This window comes from Podarcis filfolensis (genome assembly GCF_964270895.1).
Source record: "Podarcis filfolensis genome assembly, chromosome: 16".
Classification (NCBI taxonomy): Eukaryota; Metazoa; Chordata; class Lepidosauria; order Squamata; family Lacertidae; genus Podarcis; species Podarcis filfolensis.
Genome location: NC_139620.1, coordinates 41,672,484 through 41,696,090, shown reverse-complemented (window position 1 = coordinate 41,696,090; position 23,607 = coordinate 41,672,484). Strand labels below are relative to the sequence as shown.

The window sequence follows — 23,607 nt, the reverse complement described above, 5'->3', positions numbered from 1 at the left end:
TAAATCTGCTATGATTAAATGGGCACAGGATGTTGGACACAACATTATGTTTGAAGACTGGGAAAGGTTATGGAACACCGGAATGAAATTCACGGCAAGTACTGCCTTGAAGGAAAACATTATGAAAATGATATACCGGTGGTACATGACCCCAGTCAAGTTAGCTAAGATACATCACCTGTCTGACAATAAATGTTGGAAGTGTAAGGAAGCAGAGGGGACTTTCTTTCACCTCTGGTGGACATGCCCAAAGGTTAAGGCTTTCTGGGAAATGATTTATAATGAGTTGAAAAAGGTATTTAGGTATACCTTTCCCAAGAAACCAGAGGCCTTCCTGTTGGGCATGGTGGACCAGAAAGTGTTAAAGAAGGACAGAGCTTTGTTTATGTATGCTAGTACAGCAGCAAGAATACTCATTGCAAAGAACTGGAAGACACAAGATTTACCCACGCTGGAGGAATGGCAGACGCAGTTGATGGACTACATGGAGATAGCTGAACTGACCGGCAGAATCCGAGATTTGGATGTAGAAACAATTGAGGCGGACTGGAAAAAGTTTAAAGACTACTTGCAAAAGTATTATAAACTGTATGAATCTTAAGATTGTGCATGATTTGGAAAGGATACGCTTTAGCAATCATGATTAAGTAAATAGTAAATCAAGTGATAAAAGAGAAAAGGAGATAATATGAATTGAACATGTTACGTTTATTTTAAAGGTATAAAAATTGTGATATAATATATTGAATTTAGATACATAACATGTAAAAGTTACAATAAGGTAGGACATAAGGTAATAAATTGCTGACAAGGTTAATATAAAGAACGCAGAATCGGAAGGGGTGGGGAAGTCCAAGTTGGGATTTATTTTTGTTTTGATTTTTATTGGTTTGTTATAAAAAAAAAAAAAAAAAAAAAAATGGTTTCTTGTAAACTCCTCATTTGCTTGCAATGTACAAAATTTGGAAAGAAACGCAATAAAAAATACTATTAAAAAAAAAAAAAATAAAAAAAAAAAAAGGAAGCACAGAGAAGGGGAAGGATGCACCAACTCAGATGGCTTTAAAAGAGATCAAGGACTCAGCTACATTTGTAAAAAAAAAATGTTTTGAATGCATTATAAACATGCAATACCAGATGGCACCAGAGAGCAAAAAAAATCTATGCAATTTTTCATAGCGGTTTTTTCCTTTTTTTATAATGATTTAATTTCTGACTTATAGCTTCCCCCCCCTGTGAGTAGATCCACCCTCAGACAAATTCACCAAGGATAAAGCTACTCGAAGGCTACTAGCCACAGTCAGGGGCAGTTATACTTCTGAACAGCAGATGCTGGAAACCACAGTAAGGGAGAGGGTTCTTGTGCTTGGGTCCTGCTTGCTGGTTCCCCATAGGCATCTTGGGTAGTGAGTGTGACAACAGGATGCTGGACTAAATGAGCCCCCATTGGCCTGATCCATATGTTCTTCATATGTTCTTATGTTTTTAGTTGGCTGAGCAGGACCCCTTGTCCTGAATGCTCTCTGCCTCACTTGGCCTTGTGGCTGGGCTCTGCCTCCTTCCTGTGCAGCCTCACGTGCCTTGTGTGTGAGGACAGATTCTGAGCTGCAGCTTCAAATACCAAGCCCAGACTCTTCTTCTGTTCTTATGCAAATGAACTGGAGCTGTGCAAGATGATGCATGCTCTGGTTCTGGAATTCATTTTCCAAAATACTTCTAGTTAAATCCGAATTCAGGAGGAATGGAAGGCAGAGTCAAAAGTTCAACAGAGGAACAAAGCAAATGAAATTGTTCTTCTCTTCCTTGAACACTATGCAGGAGCAGACCACCCATTATCATTTAATTCGTGTTCCCTTAAGAAACTCTGGGAGGAAGGTCAACTTTGTGTGCCCATTTTACAAAGGGCAGAACTGAGCCCCCCAGGATAATGCCATGGCCGCCATGGGACTTGAATCCAGTGCTCTTATACCCAAGTGCCATTTTCAGTTATTTGGGTCACAATGACTCAGTCAGGGGCAGTGCCATGCATTCCATTCCTGGAGGTTTCTCCTTTGCTCTTGCAGTAAATGACGTTTGAGAGATCAGCAGAAATCACTGGCGACTAGACCCAAAGAGAGAAACCTCTGTTGGATAGAGCTATCCTCTTTGCCTAAAAGTAACACTCTTGGCTTTATTTTATCTGTGTTGTTATAGTTTGTGTAAGCTGCCTTGAGTCTCAGTCTGGGGAAAAGGTGGGGAAATAAATATTATAACAACAACAACAACAACAACAACAACAACAACAACAACAACAACCATGCCCAAAGTTTGAGGTCAATGGATGATCTGCCTTGATTTGTCTCTCCATCTGGGATCAGTTCTCCACCTCGGAAGCACCAGCTACTCCTGTCCTGCTTGTGGGTTTCCCAAAATTGACCACTGCTGGGAATGGGGTGCTGGACTCAAGAGGTCTTTGATCTGACCAAGCAGCCAGGTTTTTTTTTTTTAATTACTCTTTAAGCGGCTGCATCTGATGTGAGGGATTTATTTTTTAATGTGCGTGTGTTTCCCCCACAACTAGGACTATGCTGCATTTGCATCAGATGGCGGAGAACAGCACCTTTGGCATCAGACCGTGTCAGAAGGTAGGCAGCTGAGTTAGCCTTCCTCCTCCCCACCCCGTTGCTATATGAATCCTTGAACACAAAGTATGGAGGTTAGTTTCAGTAGCATTGAGACCAGGTCTCTGCCCCAAGGAACTTGCTTTCCTTTGGGGGGGGTAGAACTCCTTTGTTGTATTGCCTGTGTTTTGATGCAAAAAGTGAGGCATGCTGGTTAGCGTTTCTAATGAAAAAGGGATGAGGATTATGGGAGAGAAAGGAGGGCAGGACTGGTGGTGGGGTAGGATGGGAAAGAACAATGTGCTTGGGGGAATAGTACCAGCCAGGACTGGCTCAAGGCATATTATTATTTGTTTGTTTATTGCATTTATATTCCACTTGTTGCTCCAAGTAATTCAAGATGGCATACATGATCCCCCCATTTTATCCTCACAACAGCCACCCTGTGAGGTAGGCTAGGCTGAGAGGCAGTGACTGGTCCAAGGATACCTAATGAGCTTCATGGCTGAATCAGGATTTGATCCCTGGTCAGCTGGATCCAGGGGCTTTGTCAGTGGGTAGCTAGAGTCCCAGGCCTTTGCTCATGGGCCCTGAAGTGCCTGGTCCTTCCTAGAATCAAATCCTGCATGATATCTTTGCAGCATAATTTGATGTGCCTATTCATACAGTTATATGCATTGTCAAATGCATCTGTTTATGGGCTGGTTACCCAAGAAACCTGCAGTGTACATACCTATGCATACCCTGGAGAGGTGTTGCTGCCAGTCAAGGGGCTCACTTCATATAAGGCGGCTTCCAATGTTCCCACTCCCAGCCAGTGGCATCCCTCTTTCTGTTGGTGGAAGACCAAATGCTTGGATCCAAGTAGCTGGCTTCTACAGGGTCAGGTTTTATTTAGTTAGAAAGGATTTTGTTCTCCCCAATTGCATGTGTGATGCAAAGAAAAAGTAAGATGACCTGACCTCCTGAGGCCGGGAGTTCCATAGGCAGGGCACCACCGTGGAAAAAGCCCTCTCACCTCTTGCCGTCAATCTTGCCTCAGAAGTAGGGCTGTAGGATGGTCATTGTTTTCTATTCTGTCCTGTATTTGTCACAGTCAGTGACTCTCCAAGGATTCTGACAGAAGTCTTGTCCCTTCAGCAGCCCCACTGTCAGGGAGTCTTGATAACAAACGAGTGTAGTTAATTTTTTAAAAAAAGATTTATTGCAAAAACAAAGTTCACCGGAGTGGTGATCACAGCCGTCCGTTCATAAATCAAAGATGTCCCTTCTAAGGAGGGTGTTTCCGGTGAGACCAGAAACAGCTTAACTTCCTCTTGTGACGTAGTCTGTCTTGAAGACCCCCCCATATGCCTAGACCGTGGGCTAAGGGGGTCAGCTCCCATCCCTTCCTCATTCTCTGAGAGTATACTTCCGTGGTCTTTCCCGCTCTCTGAGCTGCTTCCGTTTCTAGCTTCTGCATTTTATCCTTCACTGGCGCACTGGCACTGCTGCCAACTTTCCGAAATGCTATCACTTGGCATTCCCAAGGGAGGGGGAGTTTGCTATGGGCTATAATCCTCCTGTCTTGCAATTAACCCTCACTCTTCCTGGTTCCTTTCTTCACTAGGAGCTGCAAACTTCCCTTGAGGGCTGGCTCATTTATGACACCTATGAATTGAGAGACCCCCATAAACTACAGACCCTTCTAGGGGGCAAACGTCTGCATGCAAATGGGAATTCCCACCCCCATGCCCACTGTAATATTGGCTCCCACCTTGTAGACAAAGCCTAGGCGGTCGCCACTGCCATCCTCAGAAGGTGAAGAAAGAGGGATATTTTTAAATCCTGGATCGGATTTGGTCCAGAGCACTCCTTGTCCCCAATTGCGCAGTATAACATTTCTCTAGTGTGCTGTGTTCTGTCCGGCTCTTTCGTTATATAAGCCAGGCCTGTTCGGCATGCATTTCCATGCACTTAAATGTACTTACTCTTGCGTGTGAATGTGCTGAATCTACAGAGTGAAATCTTGCTCCCCAGTCAGCAGGAGATGGTGGTTGGAACATATGGAGAAACACCCATTTCCTCTCCAGGTCCTGGAAATGGTGCCAGCAATTTAGGGAAGGGAACATTGGAAGCAGCCTTACATGGAGGGCTCATCCACACTTAGCTTTGCACTGCATTTCTCAGAAGTCAGACCATTGGTCCACCAAGCTCAGTATTGTCTACACTGACTGGCAGCAGCTCTAGCAGCTCTCTAAGGCAGGGGTCCCCAAACTTTTTAAACAGGGGCCGGCTCACTGTCCCTCAGGGCTGGACTATAGTTTGAAAAAAATATGAACAAATTCCTATGCACACTGCACATATTTTATTTGTAGTGCACAAAAAACAGGAAAAACAATACAACATTTGAAATGAAGAACAATTTTAATCAACATAAACTTGTAAGTATTTCAATGGGAAGTATGGGCCTGCTTTTGGCTAATGATATGGTCAATATCACCAATGTTCATCCCTACAACCCAGCCTACACATGGATCTCCCTCACTCCCATGGCCCAGTCTATGTGCAGGCCTTTCATGCCCCCATGCATAGCGGAAGGCAAGCCAAACCTGCGGCCGAGGCTGGCGAGCTTCCCTGCAAGCATCCATCCTCCAGCAACTCCGGGCATCTTCCTCTCCTGACCTCGGGTGGGACACATCCAGCCTGTGGGCTGTAGTTTGGGGATCCCTGCTCTAAGGTTTCAGGCAAGATTCTCTCCCAACCCTACCTGGAGATGCTGGGCATTGAACCTGGGAGCTTCTGTTTGCAATGCAGATACTCGGTCACGGAGCTATGGTGCTTCCTAATGGGAAGGTCTTCTGTGAACAGTAGCATCCTCCCACCACAACTGGTGCCCTCCAGATGTTTTCGACTGCAGCTCTCATCTGCCCCTGTCAGCATGGCCATATGATGCTGGGGCTGATGGGAATTCTATTCCAGAACACTTGGGCCAAAGTTTGGATCTTCAGTGGATGGGTCTGCAGCCACAGCTGACAGAAGGTGGCTCACAACAACTGTCCTGGGACCAGCTAAGAGGAGAGTCCACAAATTCATGTTTGAATGAAAGCTATACCACATCAATTTCTAAAAATGAGTTGGTAGTTTAAAAATATTCTTATAAAGAAATAAGCGTGGGTTCTAGGTCTGAAAAAGTTTAAGGTGTTGTTTTCTGCATTTGAAGTTTGTGAGCTTGGGAAAAATGGATTGCAGATGGGTTTCATGTAAGGTCCAACATATTCCTCCATTATCTAGCTGACAATTTCATTTCCCAGAAGTTGGAAGAAGCAACAAGGGAATCATCTATCTTGGACCTGGTCCTCACCCACAGTCAGTGGCGGAGCAACATGCTGCAACCCCCGGACTGGAGAACAGGCGGGGGCGTGGCTGGCGCACGTCCCGAGGTTGCATGGCATGTGGCGCATGTCCCAGGGTGTGGCGGCCGTGATGGCACCCTTTCCCCAAATGGTACCTGGTGCGATGCGCTCCCCCACCCCCCCTCCGTACACCAGTACTGACCTAACCCAAAGAGAACTCGTTAATGGTTCCTCTTCATCCTGGAAAAATGTTACAAGTTGGGTGCTGCAGGGTTCTGACTTGGGACTGTTGTTCAATGTCTTTATAAATGACTTGGATGAAGGAATTGAGGGGATGCTCATCAAATGTGCAGATTGCACATTTGATGAGCATCCCCTGAGAGGGGTGGCTAATGCCGCAGAAGAAAGAACTGGGATTCAAAATGACCTTAACAGATTGGAGAACGGGGCCCAGGCTAACAAAATGAATTTCAATAGGGACAAATGTAAGGTTCTCCACTTAGGCAGGAAGAACCAGATGCATAAATGGGGGTCACCTGGCTTACTAGCAGTAAATGTGAAAGGAACTTAACATGAGTCAACAGTGTGATGCAGCTGCAAAAAAGAAAGAAAGCTAAAAAAAGAAAGAAAGAATGTCATCGTAGGCTGCATCAACAGTAGAGTGTCCCAATCAAGGGAAGTAATAGTCCCACTCTATTCTGCCTTGGTGAGACCACACCTGGAATACTGTGTCCAATTCTGGGCACCACAATACAAGAAGGACATTGACAAGCTGGAAAGTGTGCAGAGGCAGGCAACCAAGATGATTAAGGGTCTGGAAACCAAGCCTTATGAGGAACGGCTGAAGGAGCTGAGTATTCTTAGCCTAGAAAAGAGGAGACAGAGATTTCATAGCCATCTTCAAATATCTCAAGGGCTGTCTCATGGAAGATGGAGCAAGCTTGTTTTCTCCTACTCTGGAGGGTAGGACTCAAACCAATGGCTTCAAGTTACATTAAAGGAGATTCCAACTAAACACCAGGAAGAACTTTCTGACAGAAGAGCTGTTCAACACTGGAATGTTCTTCCTTGGCAGGTAGTGGACTCTTCTTCCTTGGAGGTTTTTAAACAGAGGTTGGATGGTCATCTGTCATGGATGCTTTAGCTGAGATTCCTGCATTGCAGGGGGTTGCACTAGAGGACCCTTGGGGCTCCCTTCCAACTCTCCAGTTCTGTGATTCTATGTCTGAACAGGCCAGTGTCAGTTGCAGATTTGGAGAATTCAAGTTTCAGGTGGTGTCAGGCTGCCAGGCGAGGCTTACCTTCCCCCTCTCTGTGGATAACAGCATGAAGCGAAAGCAGTCTTTTGCCACAGTAGAGAGGTTTATTGAACACAGCACAAACATAGCATCCATTCTTATTGTGCAGGTGCTCCCAATTAAGTTTCTCCCACTTCCCTCTAGTTACTTCCATCTTCCTGTCTCCTCACCACGTGATCCCTTCACCACTGAGCCTTCTGAGAGGCTGCCCTATCTGGTGGCCTGGCTCTCAGGCTCATGGGAAGCACACTTTCTAGTAAGGGAGATTCAAACAGCTCTCTCTCTTCCCGTTCCTCTCCCCTTGGTTGCTCTTCTCCCAGCTCCGTCCGACTGTCAGTTCCCGAACTGTATCCTTCCATGAACCATTGCTCTGGGTCGATACTATCCTCCTGCTCCAGAGGAGCTTCAGGATTAGGCCCTTGCGCAGAGGGAGAGGGGGCTCACACCATTCTTCCTCAGAGCGATACCCTTCAGTCTGGTTCCTGACATCTGGTTTGTTTTTTTCACATGTGAAGATCTTAATTGTTTCCCTGGCACATTTGATGTCAGCGTTTGAAATAGGGAAGGTGAGAGATTAGTGATGCAAATATGCACTTTGGCCAATGTAGGCTCCAATCTGCATCCCATTTATGCCAGAGCTGCTTTGAACTTCCCTGTGGAGTGAAATGACTGGCTTGTGCCAGGACTCCTTCATTTTTTTTTTCTAGTTACAGATAGGTAGCCGTGTTGGTCTGCCTGTGTATCTGAAGAAGTGTGCATGCACACGAAAGCTCATACCAAGAACTAACTTAGTTGGTCTTTAAGGTGCTACTGGCAGAAAAAAAAAATTAGTTTTTTTTCTGTTATCATTGAGTCTGCTGCTGTCAACACCCTCTGTGTGTCTGGGCTGGGCGACCCACCTTGAACTTGTGCTGTTAGCACTTTCCACCAGAGCCCGATTCATTCTGCTGACTTGTGCAGAAACACTGAGCGGAGGATTTTGTGTGTCTGGAGGGACACTGCAGTGGGGGAGGCAGACTCTAAGCACCACTGCATGAAGAATCCCCCTGAAAGGCTGTGTCCTTGCACATTTCCTTGCTTGGCTGTAGAGAAATGTGCAAGAATGGAAGGCAAACTATAAGGACACATGAAGAGGGTTACAGTGGCTCTCTTAAGCAGGCAGGGAAGATGGGGGAAGGGGTGAGCACTCCCAGCTATTGTAGGTCTCCCTTTCCCAGATACTGTCCTGACCCCCACCCCAACTGAAGTTTCCACAGGAGGCAGTGATGGGACATGGCCACCAATTTGGATGGCTTTAAAAGTGGATTCAACAAATTTATGGAGGAGAGGGCCTTGCTCTGCCTTCACAGTCAGAAGCAGCCATGCTTGTGGGTTTCCCATTGTCATCTGGTTGGCCACTGTGAGAACAGGATGCTGGACTAGGTGGGCCATGTTCTAGCAGGTGGGCCTGTTCCAGCAGACTATTCTTTGGTTCTTACATTATTATTCCTTGGAAGCCACCTACTACTGCCAAAGGCACACCGCCAGCTAACCTGCAAATCTGGAGGAGTGAGGCATCGGGTCTTTCAGCAGGCAATGCTCTCAACCCCAAAACAAAACAGAGGTATGTCACTGAAAGTAGCTGGAGTGAGTGCCAAGCCAGGAATCATGCTTCTTTTCAAACCATGTTCTGAAGTTTGTTTCATGATCAGAACAATCCTCTCAAGTGATTGTTTTCACCCTGCTTTAAAAGCAACACTTCAAAGAACGGCTCAAAAAAATAAACACACAAAAAAAACCTTAGCAAAACAGGATTCCCAATGAAATGGTCTGCCTCACAGCCAGAGGCTCTACTCCAAGGAAGCACTGAGGAGGACTGTGACAGATTGGAGCTTTGCTGTGTGTTCTCTGATCTGGTGACACATGCTGTCTGTTGAAGTTGAATGGGGAGGGGCCCTTAGATGTCTGAAAGAGTTCTGGGACTTGATGGTTAATGGGATTTTCTGCCATCCTCAGCGGATGCTCAGCCCTTCTGTCTATTCCAGCTGTAGGGTTTCAGAAAGTTGCTTTGAGCCAAACACACTCCCCTTTGAAAGCTTCAAGATCTCAAGTCTCAAATGTTTGGTAGCCAAGAGCATGGCTTAATTAGAACTGGAAACACTATTGAAAAGGTTTACTTTTCAAATACATTTAAGTAGGAATTACTCAGCCTTGGAGAAGCCCCTTCCTTGGGTTTCTGTCACTCACCTGTGACTGTCAGAGTCACCCACCTGTCGGTCACTCATCCATTCTGAATGGGTAGAAAGAAGCACAGAGCTATGACATACAGAGAGGCGTCAGGCAACCTCACTGGAGGAGGACTGGTGATTCTGGCCATGTATCTGAGTCAGTAATCACAACACAGAGAATTGCCAGAGTTAGAATTAATCATCCTAGCAGAGACTGCTTGGAAGTACGGAATTCAACAACAATCAATCATGCAGAGATGCAACGGAGAACCTTTTCTGAAATTAGAAAAAGTTGCCCAGTGCTGGGGAATGACCCCAGTCATGTCCAGTGTGGGAGAGACATGGCAGGATTAACCACCCTGTGCTCTTTCAGCAACTTTGTCTGTGGTCAAGAGCTGTAGGTGCTCATCAAATGGAAGCCCTACTTCCATCTACTGCTCTGAAGTAGGGTCATCTCTGCCTCCAGGTTTTCAACTTTTATGCACATCTTCTGAAAATGCACAAACCTTTTCTCTTGTATGAATGATGCCAGGTTTTAGCTCACTGGTTCCTTTATTTTACCCAGTTTTCTGTTTGGAATCTTAATGGCTCCCCCTTTGTAAAAGCCTTTCCTCAGAAAAGTGGATAAGGCAAAAGAGGAGACCCATATATTGTAGGTGCCTTGGAGGGGTCATATTTGCCTCCACACAACCATGTGCAGAAGAGTCATGGTTGCTCCTGACAGGGGCAGCCTTTGACACCACCACCACCTCCCCAGGAGAACACAAAGCTAGCGTATTTAGTAATGAGAATATTTTGTCTCCCCAAATACCGGTAGTCTTGCCACTTGTAATGTTTTTATTGGGAGGAGGAATAAGGAATTGCACCTCCTCCCAACTGCTTAGCCCAGCCATACTGAATTCTGTCTGTTGATCACACTCAAACACAACAAGGGACTAGGGCTGGAGGAGAAATGTGATTCAATTTGCATTTAAAGGCAAACCTACTTAATTTGCACTTCCCAAAACAAAATGAGTACTGAAGTGCAGCCATTGTTTGAAATCCACACTTGCTGAATTTTGCAAGGTTGTCCTCCAGTCAAGCCATGTGTCCAGAAATGCATGTATTAGGGAAATAACATACAGAAATGTATTACATTAATTTAAATTGTTTTACAAAAATAAATTAGGCAAGTTATACATACAAACTATGTGCATGTTATGAGAAATTTGCACTAAAAATGCTGGTGATTTTTTTCTTTTAATTGCAAACTGATGTGGGGATGTGGCAAAATATTTTTAAGGTGACATGGAAATGAGGAGAGCTAAACTTAAGACATAGGTATAGCCAAGGAGGGGCAGATCCAAAAATATTATTGAAAAGCATTGAAAGTACTCAATTATCTGAGGTTCTGCTCCCCCTCAGCAGAAGCCTGGCCGCCACAATGTCTTATTTATGGTGTATTTTTGCCTGTGACTTAAGAAACTGAAACTGAAAGATTCTATCATCCTTACAAGGGAAGTAACCTAGGCACTATCTCTCATTCAGTTCTGTAGCTTGGGGGTTCCTTCTACTGGAACCTTCGCCAACCTGGGGCTGGAAGCTGCAGGAGGGGAGGAGAGGGCTCTTGAGCTTGGGTCCTGCTTATGGGTTTCCCTTTGGGGCATTCACTGTGGAAGCAGGATCCTGAATTAGATGGGTCATTGGCCTGACCCAGCAGGTTTTTCTTAGTTTCTATGTTCACATGCTGGTTTAAGAATAATCAATGTAGGTGATGTATTTTGGAGAGGTTCTGGCCCTGTCGGGTTCTTTTTAAGGGTGCTTTGTATGCTGCCATTCTTTCTGAAGGCACCTTGGTATCTCTGGTCCCAAACCATGCCCTCATGCCATAGACCTGGCTGTTCCTTTCTCTCCTTGCAGGCTGAAGCGAAGCAGAAGGCCTCAGCTGCATTTGCTCAGCTCCAGGCTGCCATGGAGATCCTGGGAATTGTGGTGGAGGAGCAGAAGGCCATCTGGCGAGTTTTGGCCGCCATCTACCACCTGGGTGCTGCAGGGGCTTGCAAAGGTAAGACTAACGGCTGGCAAAGGTGGCATTTTGGGCTGGGTGGTTCTACAAGGAGACTGCTGTGCTGGATCCATCTGCTGCAGCCTGAGAAAGGAGATGATGGAGATGTCCCTGTCTCTCATCTCTGCTTTGTAGGCTGCATGGTGCAGCATTTCAGAAAATCAAGCCATCTGCCTGGGCTCATTTGTCGGAATTCCCTGCCCCCTTTTAGCCTATCCTTCTAGGAGCATTACAGAAAGTCAGTGGATCTCAGTTCAGCCTCTCTGCTTGAGAGGCTGCTGTTTTCATATAATGCTGGTCTTGCACAAGGCCTGCTCTTGGAGATCCCTGGAGTGGGAGGAGAGCCAGAGAAAGTGCAAGACCCTCCAATATGTGTTCTGTCTGAGCCAGCAAGCAGAGTGTGCCACCCACTGCAGAGTTGGCAAAATGTTAAGCCACTTGCTATCTTACATAGAACCATAGAATTGTAGAGGGCTGCCTCATGGAAACAAGCCTGTTTTTTGCTGCTCCAGAGAGTGGTACCCGAACCAACAGATTCAAATAACAAAAGAGGAGATTCTGATTAAACTGGGAAGAATGTTCTGAAGATAAGAGCCATTTAACAGTGGAACAGACTCCTTGGAGGCTTTTAAACAGAGGTTGGATGGCCATCTGGCATGGATACTTCAGTTGAGATTCCTGCATTGCAGGGGGTTGGACTAGATGACCCTTGGGGAGGCCCTTCCAACTTTACAATGCTATGATTTCCTCAACACCCCTCAGCCTCCCGGGCTGCTCACACTTCCTGATCTGAATATGCCTCCTAGTAGGAGTTCTCTTATTGTGCCTTTCCCTGGGCTTTGAAGAGTGGTTGCCTAGGAAAGCTGCAGAATGCAAATCCCTGGGGCGATAATTTTAGAATGAGAGAAGGGACTCTCACAGCCACCCCTTGGCTCCCTTAAAATTAAAATGTGGGCTAAATATTCAGCACAACAGTAGTCCAAGAGGATAGCAAAATCATACAAGGATCATGAAAGTGTATTATCAGAGATGGCTACAAGCAATGCTTCTGTTCCAGAGGCAGAGTCATATGCTGCCTATGCACTGGTGGAGGAAGAAGGGACGGGGGGAGTGCACCGCCCCCGGCAGAGCAATCCCATTGGGGTTCCATCGTGGTTGCCCCCCCCCCGCCCACACTGGGCACCCCACCTCCACAGGCGGCATACCGCGCCCCCAGGACGTGTGCCAGCCCTGCCCCCGCCTGCTCTCTGCCCTCAGTGCCGGAGCATGACGCTCTGCCACTGTGCCTATGCACAGTTTATCCATCTGGCTCCATTTTGAATTTGCACCCTCAGCCTTCATTACCATTTTATTATGGTAATGAACAGAGTTGAGTCTGATACTGCTGGCTCCTCTATCAGCTCCTACCTATCAGTCTCCCAGGTGCCATCAACACTGCCTGGCCTTGCAACTGTATTTTATTTTCTTCTGATTATGATTTGGTGTTGCTGTGTCTGAATTATAGCAAGAAGAATCTTCAGTGGAAGTCGTGCTTGTGAAGACTTTATTTAAATGCAGAGAAAGTGAGAGTGGGGAGGGCATTAAGGAGGGAGAAGATGGTGCTCTTCATATTTTTTTTAAAGATGTGCTCTAACCTAAAGGCAGCTCCTGGTGTTTTATGTACTTTGGATTCTAAGCACTTTGGGACTGCGGTGTTGCGAAATCAGCTGGGGGGGGCATTTATATACATCTCTGTAGCATGTCACAGCACCATTAATGAACTATAATTATTTTAAAATTAGGAAAGTTCACTGCTTAGGATGATGTCCTTCACCTGCCAAATGCTTTATACCAGAGTTTCCTGAAGATAGTATGAAATATCCAGGAATTTTTGTGAGGCTCTGGGTTCAGTTCTGGAATCAAGCCTTTGATACCCTGTCTAAGGCAACATTTGATAGCAGTGGCTTGTTGATTTCTAAACAGAGGATCACTTCATTGCTCTGTAATGCTTCATTCCAGATTTTTGTAGATTACTTGGGAATTGCAAAGAGTGTGATTGCATCCCCATGTTCCTGCTTTTTTATTGCTGCAATTGTCACATGATAGTTTGGTGATTATGGATGACACACTGCATGGAGATTTCCCTTGCATTTTGAATAGTTGGAGCTTGGTTTCCAATAGTAAAATTACCACTAAAGTTCATGGGTTATTACTAAGGTGGTGGTTGCTGCTGCGGCTTCTGCTTCTTCTCCAGCTCATTGCACACAGCTCTTTACAGCAAAAGGGAAAGGCCTTATCAGTGGCCATCAGTTGAATGCAACCTGCCCATTCTGTCTGTGGCCAACGCTTAGGCCACATTCAAGTCATACCTTTAAAGCACTATGATACCTCTTTAAACAGTCATGTTTCCCCCAAAGGATTATGGGAGCTGTAGTCTGTTAAGGGTGCTGAGCATTGTCAGGAGCCCCCTATACCCCTCCCAGAACTACAGTTCTCAGAGTTTCCTGGGAAGAGGGATTGATTGTATAGCTACTCTGGGAACTGTAGCTCTGGGAGGGTAGGGGAGGAAGTTTCAGACATACATAGGTGAGTTCATCTCTGTTATAATCTTTTCCAGCAAGGTCACATCAGGAAAAGTTTGATTCTCGCAAAAGTAGCTTGACTAGGCCAGATACTTCCTAGTTTATATCTTTACCATTTTGCGGGTAACAGAAGGGTGTTGTCTCTGCAAACTAATGAAGTTCTGTGAGGGGGATACGAATCTCCTGACAGCTCTCAGCATCCTTAACAAACTACAGCTCCCAGGAAGCCATGACTGTCTGGAGTGGTGTCATAGTGCTTTAAGTGTATGCTGTGGGCACAGGAGCTGAGTAGACCTTTGCTCCCCAAAAGATGCCTTGTGATGGTGCCTTCTGGCAGCCAAGCAAGTACCTGTGTTGCAGCTCTGAGCTTCCCATTAGGGTCCACTGCCATCTCCTGAGGTCTGGAGAGGGAGCATCAGGGATCAAGAGGGGGCTCAGAATGTGGTCAGGGTGGTTTTCGGTGGTGGTAAGAACAGCCAAGGCGGTTCAGGCTGCCTTGTGGGGCTTCTGAAGGTTCTTCCAGGTCCTCATTTGTTCTCTGTGGGGTTTCTTGCCTCTTTCATACAGGAGGTCTCCATGAGATCTGGACTAGGCAGAATCTTGGCCTGTTTGGAAGAACTGAATACCAGGCTGCTTCAAGACCAGCTATTTAGTGAGGCACATCCTGCTTCATTCAATCACTTTACAGGGCATCCACATGTCTGCACAAAATCTGACATTTTTCAGGGGTTTGGGAGTGGAAAAATAAATAGCTCTTGTCTCTCTTCTTTCAGCAGCTCACCCTTTGCTCCAAAAATCGATTCTGTTGCCAAAGGGAATCAAAGGACTCACAGATTTAAAAATGGATCAAAGCAAAATAGAAGTGGACTGAGAGAGAAAAAGATGAATTAGTTCCTATAACTCCAGTCCTCTGCTCTTCCTGCATTCAGTGGTATTCTTGTCAGGGACTTTTTTTTATTAATGTATTTGTTTGTTTTTTTGTTTATTAAACTTATATCCCAAAGTTGCCCAAGGCAGCAAACATGATAAAATGATAAAAACCTCTTAAAAACAGACCATTCCAGTAGAGATGCAGACTGGGAAATATCTAATCTTAAAAGGCTTGTTGGAAGAGGAAGGTCTTCAACTGGTACCAGAAAGAGGTGGCACCTCTCTAGTCATAGAATCACAAAATTGTAGAGTCATCTAGTCCAAGCTCCTGCAATGCAGGAATCACGGCTAAATGTAATATTCAAGGGAAGGGCATTCCAAAGGCCAGGTGCCACAAAACTAAAGGTCAGACTCCTGTATTTTGCAGAACAGACCTCTTAATAAGAGGGTATCTGCCACAGGCCTTTGCCTGCAGAGCACAGTGATTGACAGTTGGGGGGGGGGGTCTAAAACCCTAGGTGCCTAGGGTCAAAACGATCCCTTTGAGTAGCTGTCGAAGCCAGCCTTCGACAATCTTTGGGGTTGGCTAATTTGGGTAGCCAACCCCAAAGATCAAAGTCTGACAGTCCTTCATGTTGAATGTCACTGAGCCTCCCTGACAATTCGTGTATGTTATTTAAGTGTCTGGTGATGTTCAAGGATTGGTCAGTCACATATGTGCAACATTCGGCGCCTATCAAAGCACAGGTCCCCCCTTGACTTGACAATAAAAAGTCTGTAGCAATCCTCGTTTGTAACCTACCTCAGAGAACTCAGATACCAAAGAATCTGTTATCTGAGTGGCTTCTTGCATGAACTTCAGGAGGATGTCGGTGAGTCTGAGAATATCAACGTGGTTAGATCCAGCTCCGTAAGCAGGGAACAGTGCCTAAGCCACAGTCTCTCCATTGGCAGTGATGTCGGAGAGATCTGACAGGTCCTTTGGTTCCCTTTTATTCCTCTGTCTCCCGGGGAGTAGATGCGGGGTGACCCTAATCCCAGGGACAATGTATCCGACAAAGCAGGACCCAGACATGTGTGGGCTTATCCAGGTGTATGCCCGGTGTCCGCACACCCAGAACAAGCACTGAGGAACGATTCCATTCTGCCAGATGCAAAGGTCTGCAATAGCATAAGGTCCAAGTGTTGTGGCTTCCAAGTGGGTTGGTGGCCGATTGCATTGGCCCAGGCGAGGGTGAGGTTTGGAAAGGTCTGGGAATGCGTTGGGTCAGTGACAGTCACTTGTCCTGTGGCTAGAATCTCGAGGATGACATTGCAGGTGCTAGTTCCGATAGAGGTCCCTTCTCCGGTGAAGCGGCGACAGAGGCGTCCCTTGGTGGGACCTGTGAGGTACAGATATTGGTGGGTAAGGTTTAAAGCGGTTAAGTTCCAGGAGGAGGCAACATCTCCAGAATGGTATTGTTCCAGTGTTATGGCTACTGGAACTAGCGGAAGACTTTGCTGGAGGTGGCTGGGTGCGTGGGCACAGATCCAACAGTTCAGGTAGGGAGTTTCTTTAGCCACCTGGCTAAGAAGTTTGATGTAAGAGTTCTGCTCCCAGGATGAAAGGAGATCTACTCCCGGGAAGGAGAGGTCTGTGCCAAGCTGCCGGGGTGCGATGCCAACCGGGTATAGTGGGTCAGTGGTATTCAGGAGCCGTCTGTCCTTAGCAATCCTGCCACATCTCAAAGGACCGGTGTTGTCCCACACAGGGGTGTGGGAGGGGTGTATAGGATGGTGCCAACCCTCCAGGTACTCTGCCCCTCTCCAGTCGTGAGTGAGTCCAAGGTTCCATAGGCAACAGAATCGCTTTAGGCAGAGTCCTTGTAGTTAGGGTTTTCGTGGCTCAGGGGTCATAAAAAGGCATTGGAAACCAAAGATCAAATTTTTGGAAGGGTGGTGTGTCTGTGTACACGTGTGTAGCCCCTCCGGCTTTGATTTCGGTCCAGTTCGGATTTCTAGAGATCTCTCCTTGGCCATAAAGTAGGTAAGTCCCATTGTTGCATCTCAGGCAGTAATACTGATGGTTGAGAGTGAGGACGGCTGACCCTATACGTTGGAGATTTTGGTCTCGTATAAAGAGTTCCCAGTACTAGTTATTGGTAAGTCTGGGTACTAATGAATGGTGCAACAGAGTCAGTGACTCAGGGAGACAGAAGTCAAAGTCCCCCATTCAGTCAGGGTTGGATTTCCTCCCAGATTCGATACTGTGAAAGTCCAAGAAATGGTAGTTTGTTTGTAATCCAGTGCAGTGGCTTGACGCGAAAGCGGAGATCCTGGTCAGGGAGGAGAGGATAAAAAGGGTGGGGAATAATTCCATGTTCAGCAACGGGGTAGTAAACCGGATGAACGGTGTGCTGGGTTGGCGCTCGGAAACAAGGAGTTGAGCGATTAAGCGGTGAGCTGTCAGTGGAGCTGTCAGCTGAGCTGTCAAACGGAGCACTGAAGGAAAATGATGAAGCGATGAGCTGTCAGTGGAGCTGTCAGTTGAGCTGTCAAACGGAGCACTGAAGGAAAATGATGAAGCAATGAGCTGTCAGTGGAGCTGTCAGTTGAGCTGTCAAACACGTTTGAGGCGTAGTTTAATGGCGGTTGTGTCCCGGACAACTTAGGAGGTCCAGATGGGCTTGGAGGTGGTATCTGGTCCGGTCTGTTGGGCTCGATCCTGACCCTGATCTGGTCTGGTCTGTTGGGCCCGATCCTGACCCCGATCTGGTCCGGTCTGTTGGGCCTGATCCTGACCCCGATCTGGTCTGGTCTGTTGGTCCTCGTCCTCATTGATGTAGGAGGTTGCGGCGGGAGGTGGGGCATCAAAGATGTAGTCCTCTCCCTGACTCTCCTGTGCCTCCTGGGGCGGTGGTGTTGCCTTGCACCTAGTGTGATGTAGTCAGGCGTTCTTTTCTCCCACCTTCACAGCTGTAGGCGAGGTTAGAAGTACTTGGTACGGGCCCTCCCAGGCAGGTTGAAGGGGCAGCTTCTGGTACACTTTAACCAGGATCCAGTCCCCCGGGTGGAAGGAGTGTGCTGGGACATTGATTGGTAGATTCTGTTCCTCTATGGCAGCATACTTGTGGAGATGTTGTAGCTGTTTTTGGAGATGAATGACATAATTAGTAAGTTCTGCTTCCCCCACCTCAAGTTCCAAGAGGGGAAATAAAGTGTTATAAACAGGGGGAGGGGGTCTCCCAAACAGAAGTTCAAAGGGGGACAGATTTAACGGTCCAGTGGGGGCACTCCGAATATTATGGAGAACTAGTGGGAGCGCATTTACCCATTTTAGTCCGGTGGTACTACAAAGTTTCCCTAGTTGTATCTTTACCTCTTGATTCATGTGCTCTACTTGTCCTGATGAGGCTGGGTGGTAGGGTGTATGGAGTTCCCACTTTGGAGCTCGGGCCACCTGTTGGACTACCTCCGCAGTAAAGTGGGTTCCCCTGTCACTGTCCAGTCGACGGGGTACTCCATACTGGGGAATGATATCTTGTAAAAGGGCCCTGGCGAGTACTGAAGTGGTTGCCTTCTTGCAAGGGAATCCCTCCACCCAGGAGGAGAATTTGTCCACTATGATTAGGGCATGTTTGAACCCCTGACACTGGGGTAAGTCGATGAAATCCAGCTGTAAACTCTCAAAGGGAACAAAAGCCCAAGGCCTGGCTCCTGGGGGTCTTTTAGGCTCCCGTTTGGGGTTGAAGTTTTGGCGTGTTATGCAATTCTTTGAGGCTGCTGTGGCTGCAGCCGCTATCCCTGGAGCATACCAGCATCTTTGGACATGGTCTATTAGTCTTCCCTTTCCCCAATGAGTCTGTTGGTGGAGGACCCTCACAAATTTTGGAGTCCAGGCTTTTGGCTTGACGGTTCTGCCCTCTGGGAGGAGCCAGACGCCATCCGTTTTGTTGGCGCCCATGGATTCCCACATTGTTTTTTCCTCTTCAGTGGCCGATTGGTACATTTGTTTGAAGTCAATGTCGGCAGGGAGTTGTATACCTTGGAACTCAGTCTCGTCCTCTGGGGGTGTAGTGAGGCCATTTGGGCTGCCCTGTCGGCTTGCCTGTTACCTTTGGAGACTGAGTCCCTCCCCTTTGTATGTGCTTTGCAATGGACGACGGCTATTGCTTTGGGCATGTGGATGGCTGTTAGTAACCTTTCCACTAGGGCTGCGTGGGAGATCTGAGAACCAGCTGCGGTCAGGAAGCCCCTTTGGAGCCATATCTGGCCAGTTGTGTGTACTAGTTGTGTGTACTAGTCCGAAGCAATATTTGCTGTCAGTGTAAATGGTTGTCCTTCTTCCTTCATTAAGCTCACAAGCCCTTATGAGGGCAATTAACTCTGCCATCTGGGCACTATATTGAGGGTTTATAGGGTTGGCTTCTAAGACTTCGAAGTCAGAGACTACGGCATATCCAGTCTTCCTTTCCCCGTTTATGATTTTGGAATTGCCGTCTGTGTAGAGTATTAGATCAGGGTTTTCTAGAGGGAGGTGGTCTAAATCTTCTTGGGGTTTCTCAGCTTGGCAGACTATTTTTGTACAATCATGGTGCAGGGTGCCATCATCTGGGAGGGGTAGTAGGGTTGCTGGGTTTAGGGAGTTGACCCGTTTAATAGTGACATTGGATGGAGTTAACAGGAGGGCCTCATAATGGTTTAGACGTGGGTTCAAGAAGTGGTGGCAGCCCCTTAGAGTTAGAAGGGTTGAGACCGCGTGGAGAACATGGATTGTGATCTTATGTCCCAACACTGTCTCTTGAGCCTTTTGAAGGAGGAGTGCAGCGGCAGCAATGGCTCTCAAGCAACTCACTGCTCCCTTTGCAGTATTGAGTTGTAGACTGTAATATGCCACTGGCCTTTCTTGATCTCAGAAGGGCTGGGTAAGAACTCCTGAGGCTACCCCCATTTGTTCATGAATGAATAGGTTGAAAGGGATGCGATAGTCCGGGAGGCCCAAGGCGGGGGCAGATTTTAATTCCCTCTTAAGGCGTTCAAAGGTGTTATAGGCTTCCTCTCCCCAAACCAGTTCATCAGGATGATCTTGGCGGGTCATAGTGGACTGGGGTTTAGTTATTTCGCTGTAGCTGGCAATCCAAGCTCGGCAGAAGCCTGCCATACCAAGGAAGCCTGGCAATTGTCTCTGTTTTGGGGAGGGGAATTTTGGTGACTGCCTCTATTCTGTCAGTTGCTAGGCATCGGGTGCCTATCCCCAGGATATGTCCGAGGTATTTTACTTCCTGCTTGCAGTATTGCAGCTTCTTAGGGGACACCTCGTGTCCTTTATATGCTAGCTCGAGAAGGAGGTGTTCTGTGTCTAATTTACACGCCTCCTCGCTGGTAGAACATATTAAAATGTCATCTACATACAGCAGATAGGTAGACGAGGCAGATGTACATCCTGTAAATCCTGGTGTAATATTGCAGAAAATATAGCGGGCGATTCCGCATAACCCTGGGGTAGTCTGGTCCAGGTTAGTTGACTAGGTCCCCAGGTGAAGGCGAAGAGGAATTGACTCTCAGGGGCTAGAGGGATACTGAAGAATGCAGAGCATAGATCTGCAGCGCTGTACCATGTAGTTCCTGCCGGGCTTGCATTTAGAAGGGAATTTGGGTTGCCCACCACTGGGTGGTGTGGTATCACAAATTGGTTGACGAGTCTCAGGTCCTGAACAAAACGGTAACAAACTGGGGCCCCTTCCCCCAAAGGTTTTTTGATGGGGAGTACGGGGGTGTTACAGGGTGACGCGCAAGGAACCAGGATCCCCTTTTCAAGGAAATCCTCAATCATAGGCGTCAATCCTTCTATGGCTTCCTTTGGTAAAGGGTATTGTGATGGGATGATGAGCTGCTTGTGCATGAAATCCCTAGTCCCTCAGAGTTTGGCTATGTACGCAAACCTCTGTCTGTAACGGAGCTCCTAAGCATGGCTCCGTCAGTCGCTGGTAGAATCCGACAGTGGGCGTTTACGGAATTTCTTCCAGCATAAAAGCTCCTTAACGGAAACCCGCCTTCTGGACTCTCGGCGTGACAGTTTCCGGCGAGGAGTGGGTGTCCCTATAAGAGGTCCTGAAACCTCCCCACTGTTTTCGCTGGAAGTGTCTCTGAGCCATCCTCCCGACTCACTTTCCCTAGGAGCTCCTTCCCTCCCCCTGCTGGTTCCTTCCTCAGCTGATAAGTCTCTCTCAACCTCTGGGAGTCCCTTCACCTCCTGCTCTCCCGATGGCAGTTCCCTGACATCCACCTCCCCTCCAGGGCCCCCTTCACCCCTCCCCTTCCCTCCTCTGCGGGCGGCGAAGGAGCAAAACCCCTGAAAGAACCTCCCTCATCTTCCGAAGTCTCAAACATTTCCCTCCACCGGTTGCTGTTTCTGGTTTCTAAGTACTCCTCCTCATCGGAGTCTATTCCTTCTTCCAACTCCGATTCCGCGAATCCTTCCAGTTCCTCCTCCTCGTCGGTGGTGCCAAAGTACCCCCTCCGGAACCTCGCTACTGACTGAGGTTTCCTGGGGAACCTTTGATGAAACGTTGCGATCAAAACCTCGTCATTGACCTCCTCTGCCGTCACCCAGGTGTTTTCTGACTCCGGTTCCCCTTCCCACGCTACCAAATACTCCACCTGATTACCCTTCCACCTGGAGTCGATGATTTCCGCCACATGGTTGCTGCTTTCCCTCTCTTCTAAGACTGGTCCCCGTGTGGAAACCCCTTCACCTTCCCCCCTATACGGTGACAGTAATGACCTGTGGAACACTGGGTGCAGTTTCATGTGGTTCGGTAACCGGAGCCTGAAGGCCACTGGGTTGACTCGTTGAATGACCTCAAATGGCCCCAATCTTTTGGGTCTCAATTTCTTGCAACCCCCCTTGAACGGCAACCCTTGGGTTGACAGCCACACCTGATCCCCCACCCTTATGGTTTCACCTTCCCTCCTGTTCTTGTCTGCCTGCCTCTTATATTCTTCTTTGGCCCTTTCTAAGTTGAGTTGGAGTTGACGATGGATAGCTTCCATTTCTTCTACAAAATGTTCGGCGGCCGGGACGCTCCATCTCTCCCCTCCTCCCCCTGGAAATGCCCTGGGGTGGCACCCATAATTAGCCAAAAAGGGGCTCATCCCGGTGGACACATTCTCCGCATTATTGTAGGCAAATTCCACCAGCGCCAACTTCTTGACCCAATCGTTCTCTCTGTCATTGACATAACACCTCAGGTATTGTTGGAGGATGCCGTTTGCTCTTTCCGCCTGCCCGTTAGTTTCAGGGTGTCGGGCAGTCGAAAAATTGACCTCTACGTGCAGTAAGCTCATGAGCTTCCTCCAGAACCTGGACGTAAATTGTTTGCCTCTGTCTGAGACCACCCTCAAGGGGGCGCCATGCAGCCTAAAAATATGTTCTACAAACAATTTCGCTGTCTCCTCCGCCGTGACTGCATGTGAGCAAGCTACAAAGTGGCCCATCTTAGTTAACAGGTCTACTACGACCAGGATGGCGGTTTTCCCCTTGGATTTTGGCAGGTCAGTCATAAAATCTATCGATACCGCCTCCCATGGTCGTTCTGGTGTGGGTAACGGTTCTAATAACCCTGCCGGCGCCCGCCTTTCTCCTTTGGCTCGCTGGCATTGGTCACACCCTCTTACATATTCCCGTACATCTTCCCTCACCTTGGGCCACCAAAATTCCCTGGTAACCAACCACATGGTCTTGTGTTGCCCAAAATGCCCCGCTGTGGGGCTGTCGTGCAGCTGTCTGAGTACTCTCCCTCTCAATTCCCCTTCGGGTATATATAGTGCCCCTTTGTAATACAATGCCCCGTTTCTTTCTTCAAAACCTCCGGGGTTTTCTCCCTCTCTCCTTAGACATCTGAGCTTATTCTGGGCGTATTCATCATTCTCCGTTCCCTCTACCAGTTCCCTTTGCCCCACCAATGCCGCCCCACACACCCAGCGGTCCTCTGGGATGATATGTCTCTCTTCAGGTGCTCCCTCCCCCTCCAAATATTCAGGTTTGCGTGAGAGAGCGTCCGCCCTGACGTTTTCCGGACCTGGCACATAGCAAATTTCAAAATTAAACTTGGAGAACTCCTGGGCCCATCTCACTTGTCGTTGGTTGAGCACTCGTGCCGTTCTCCAATACTCTAAATTCTTGTGATCCGTGCACACTTGCACCTTATGTTGCGCACCAATTAGTAAGTGTCTCCATCTCCGGAACGCTTCGTGAATGGCGAGTAATTCTCGGTCATATACCGTGTAGTTCCTCTCGGATTTGTTTAGCTTACGCGAGAAGAAGGCACACGGTCTCCACTCCGACTTACTCTTCCCCGGCTGAAGAAGCACCGCCCCCACCGCCCGGTCTGATGCATCAGTTTCCACTCTCATCGGTTTTTGTAGATCCACATGCAGGAGCTGTTCTTCCGAAGCGAATGCCCTTTTCAATTTTCAAATGCTTGCTCCGCCTCCGCCGTCCAAGCAAATTTCTTCTTGCTACTGAGACAGTCCGTAATGGGAGCCGTTAAGTGGGCAAAGTTCTTGATGAACTTACGATAAAAGTTCCCAAATCCTAAAAATCTTTGCACATCCTTTTTTGTTTTCGGTGTTTTCCATTCCAGCACCCCCTGGACCTTGCCTGGATCCATGGCTAATCCCTTGTCTGACAAGCGGTACCCCAGGAATTCCA

The 23,607-nt window shown here is 47.6% G+C and overlaps 2 protein-coding genes across 3 annotated transcripts in view; one reads left to right on the top strand and one right to left on the bottom strand.

The window, feature by feature from the left end:
• The window catches only part of TFIP11 (tuftelin interacting protein 11), a gene marked incomplete at its 5' end in the record, with an annotated part of 601,324 nt that overhangs the window by 81,415 nt on the left and 496,302 nt on the right, over positions 1-23,607 (bottom strand). The gene's annotated exons all lie outside the window — the stretch shown is intronic.
• The window catches only part of MYO18B (myosin XVIIIB), a 266,462-nt gene that overhangs the window by 41,369 nt on the left and 201,486 nt on the right, over positions 1-23,607 (top strand). Inside the window, exons 12-13 of the mRNA XM_083589603.1 lie at positions 2,561-2,624; positions 11,340-11,484. Coding sequence (XP_083445729.1) covers positions 2,561-2,624; positions 11,340-11,484 — 209 coding nt within the window. The remainder of the gene's footprint in view (positions 1-2,560; positions 2,625-11,339; positions 11,485-23,607) is intronic.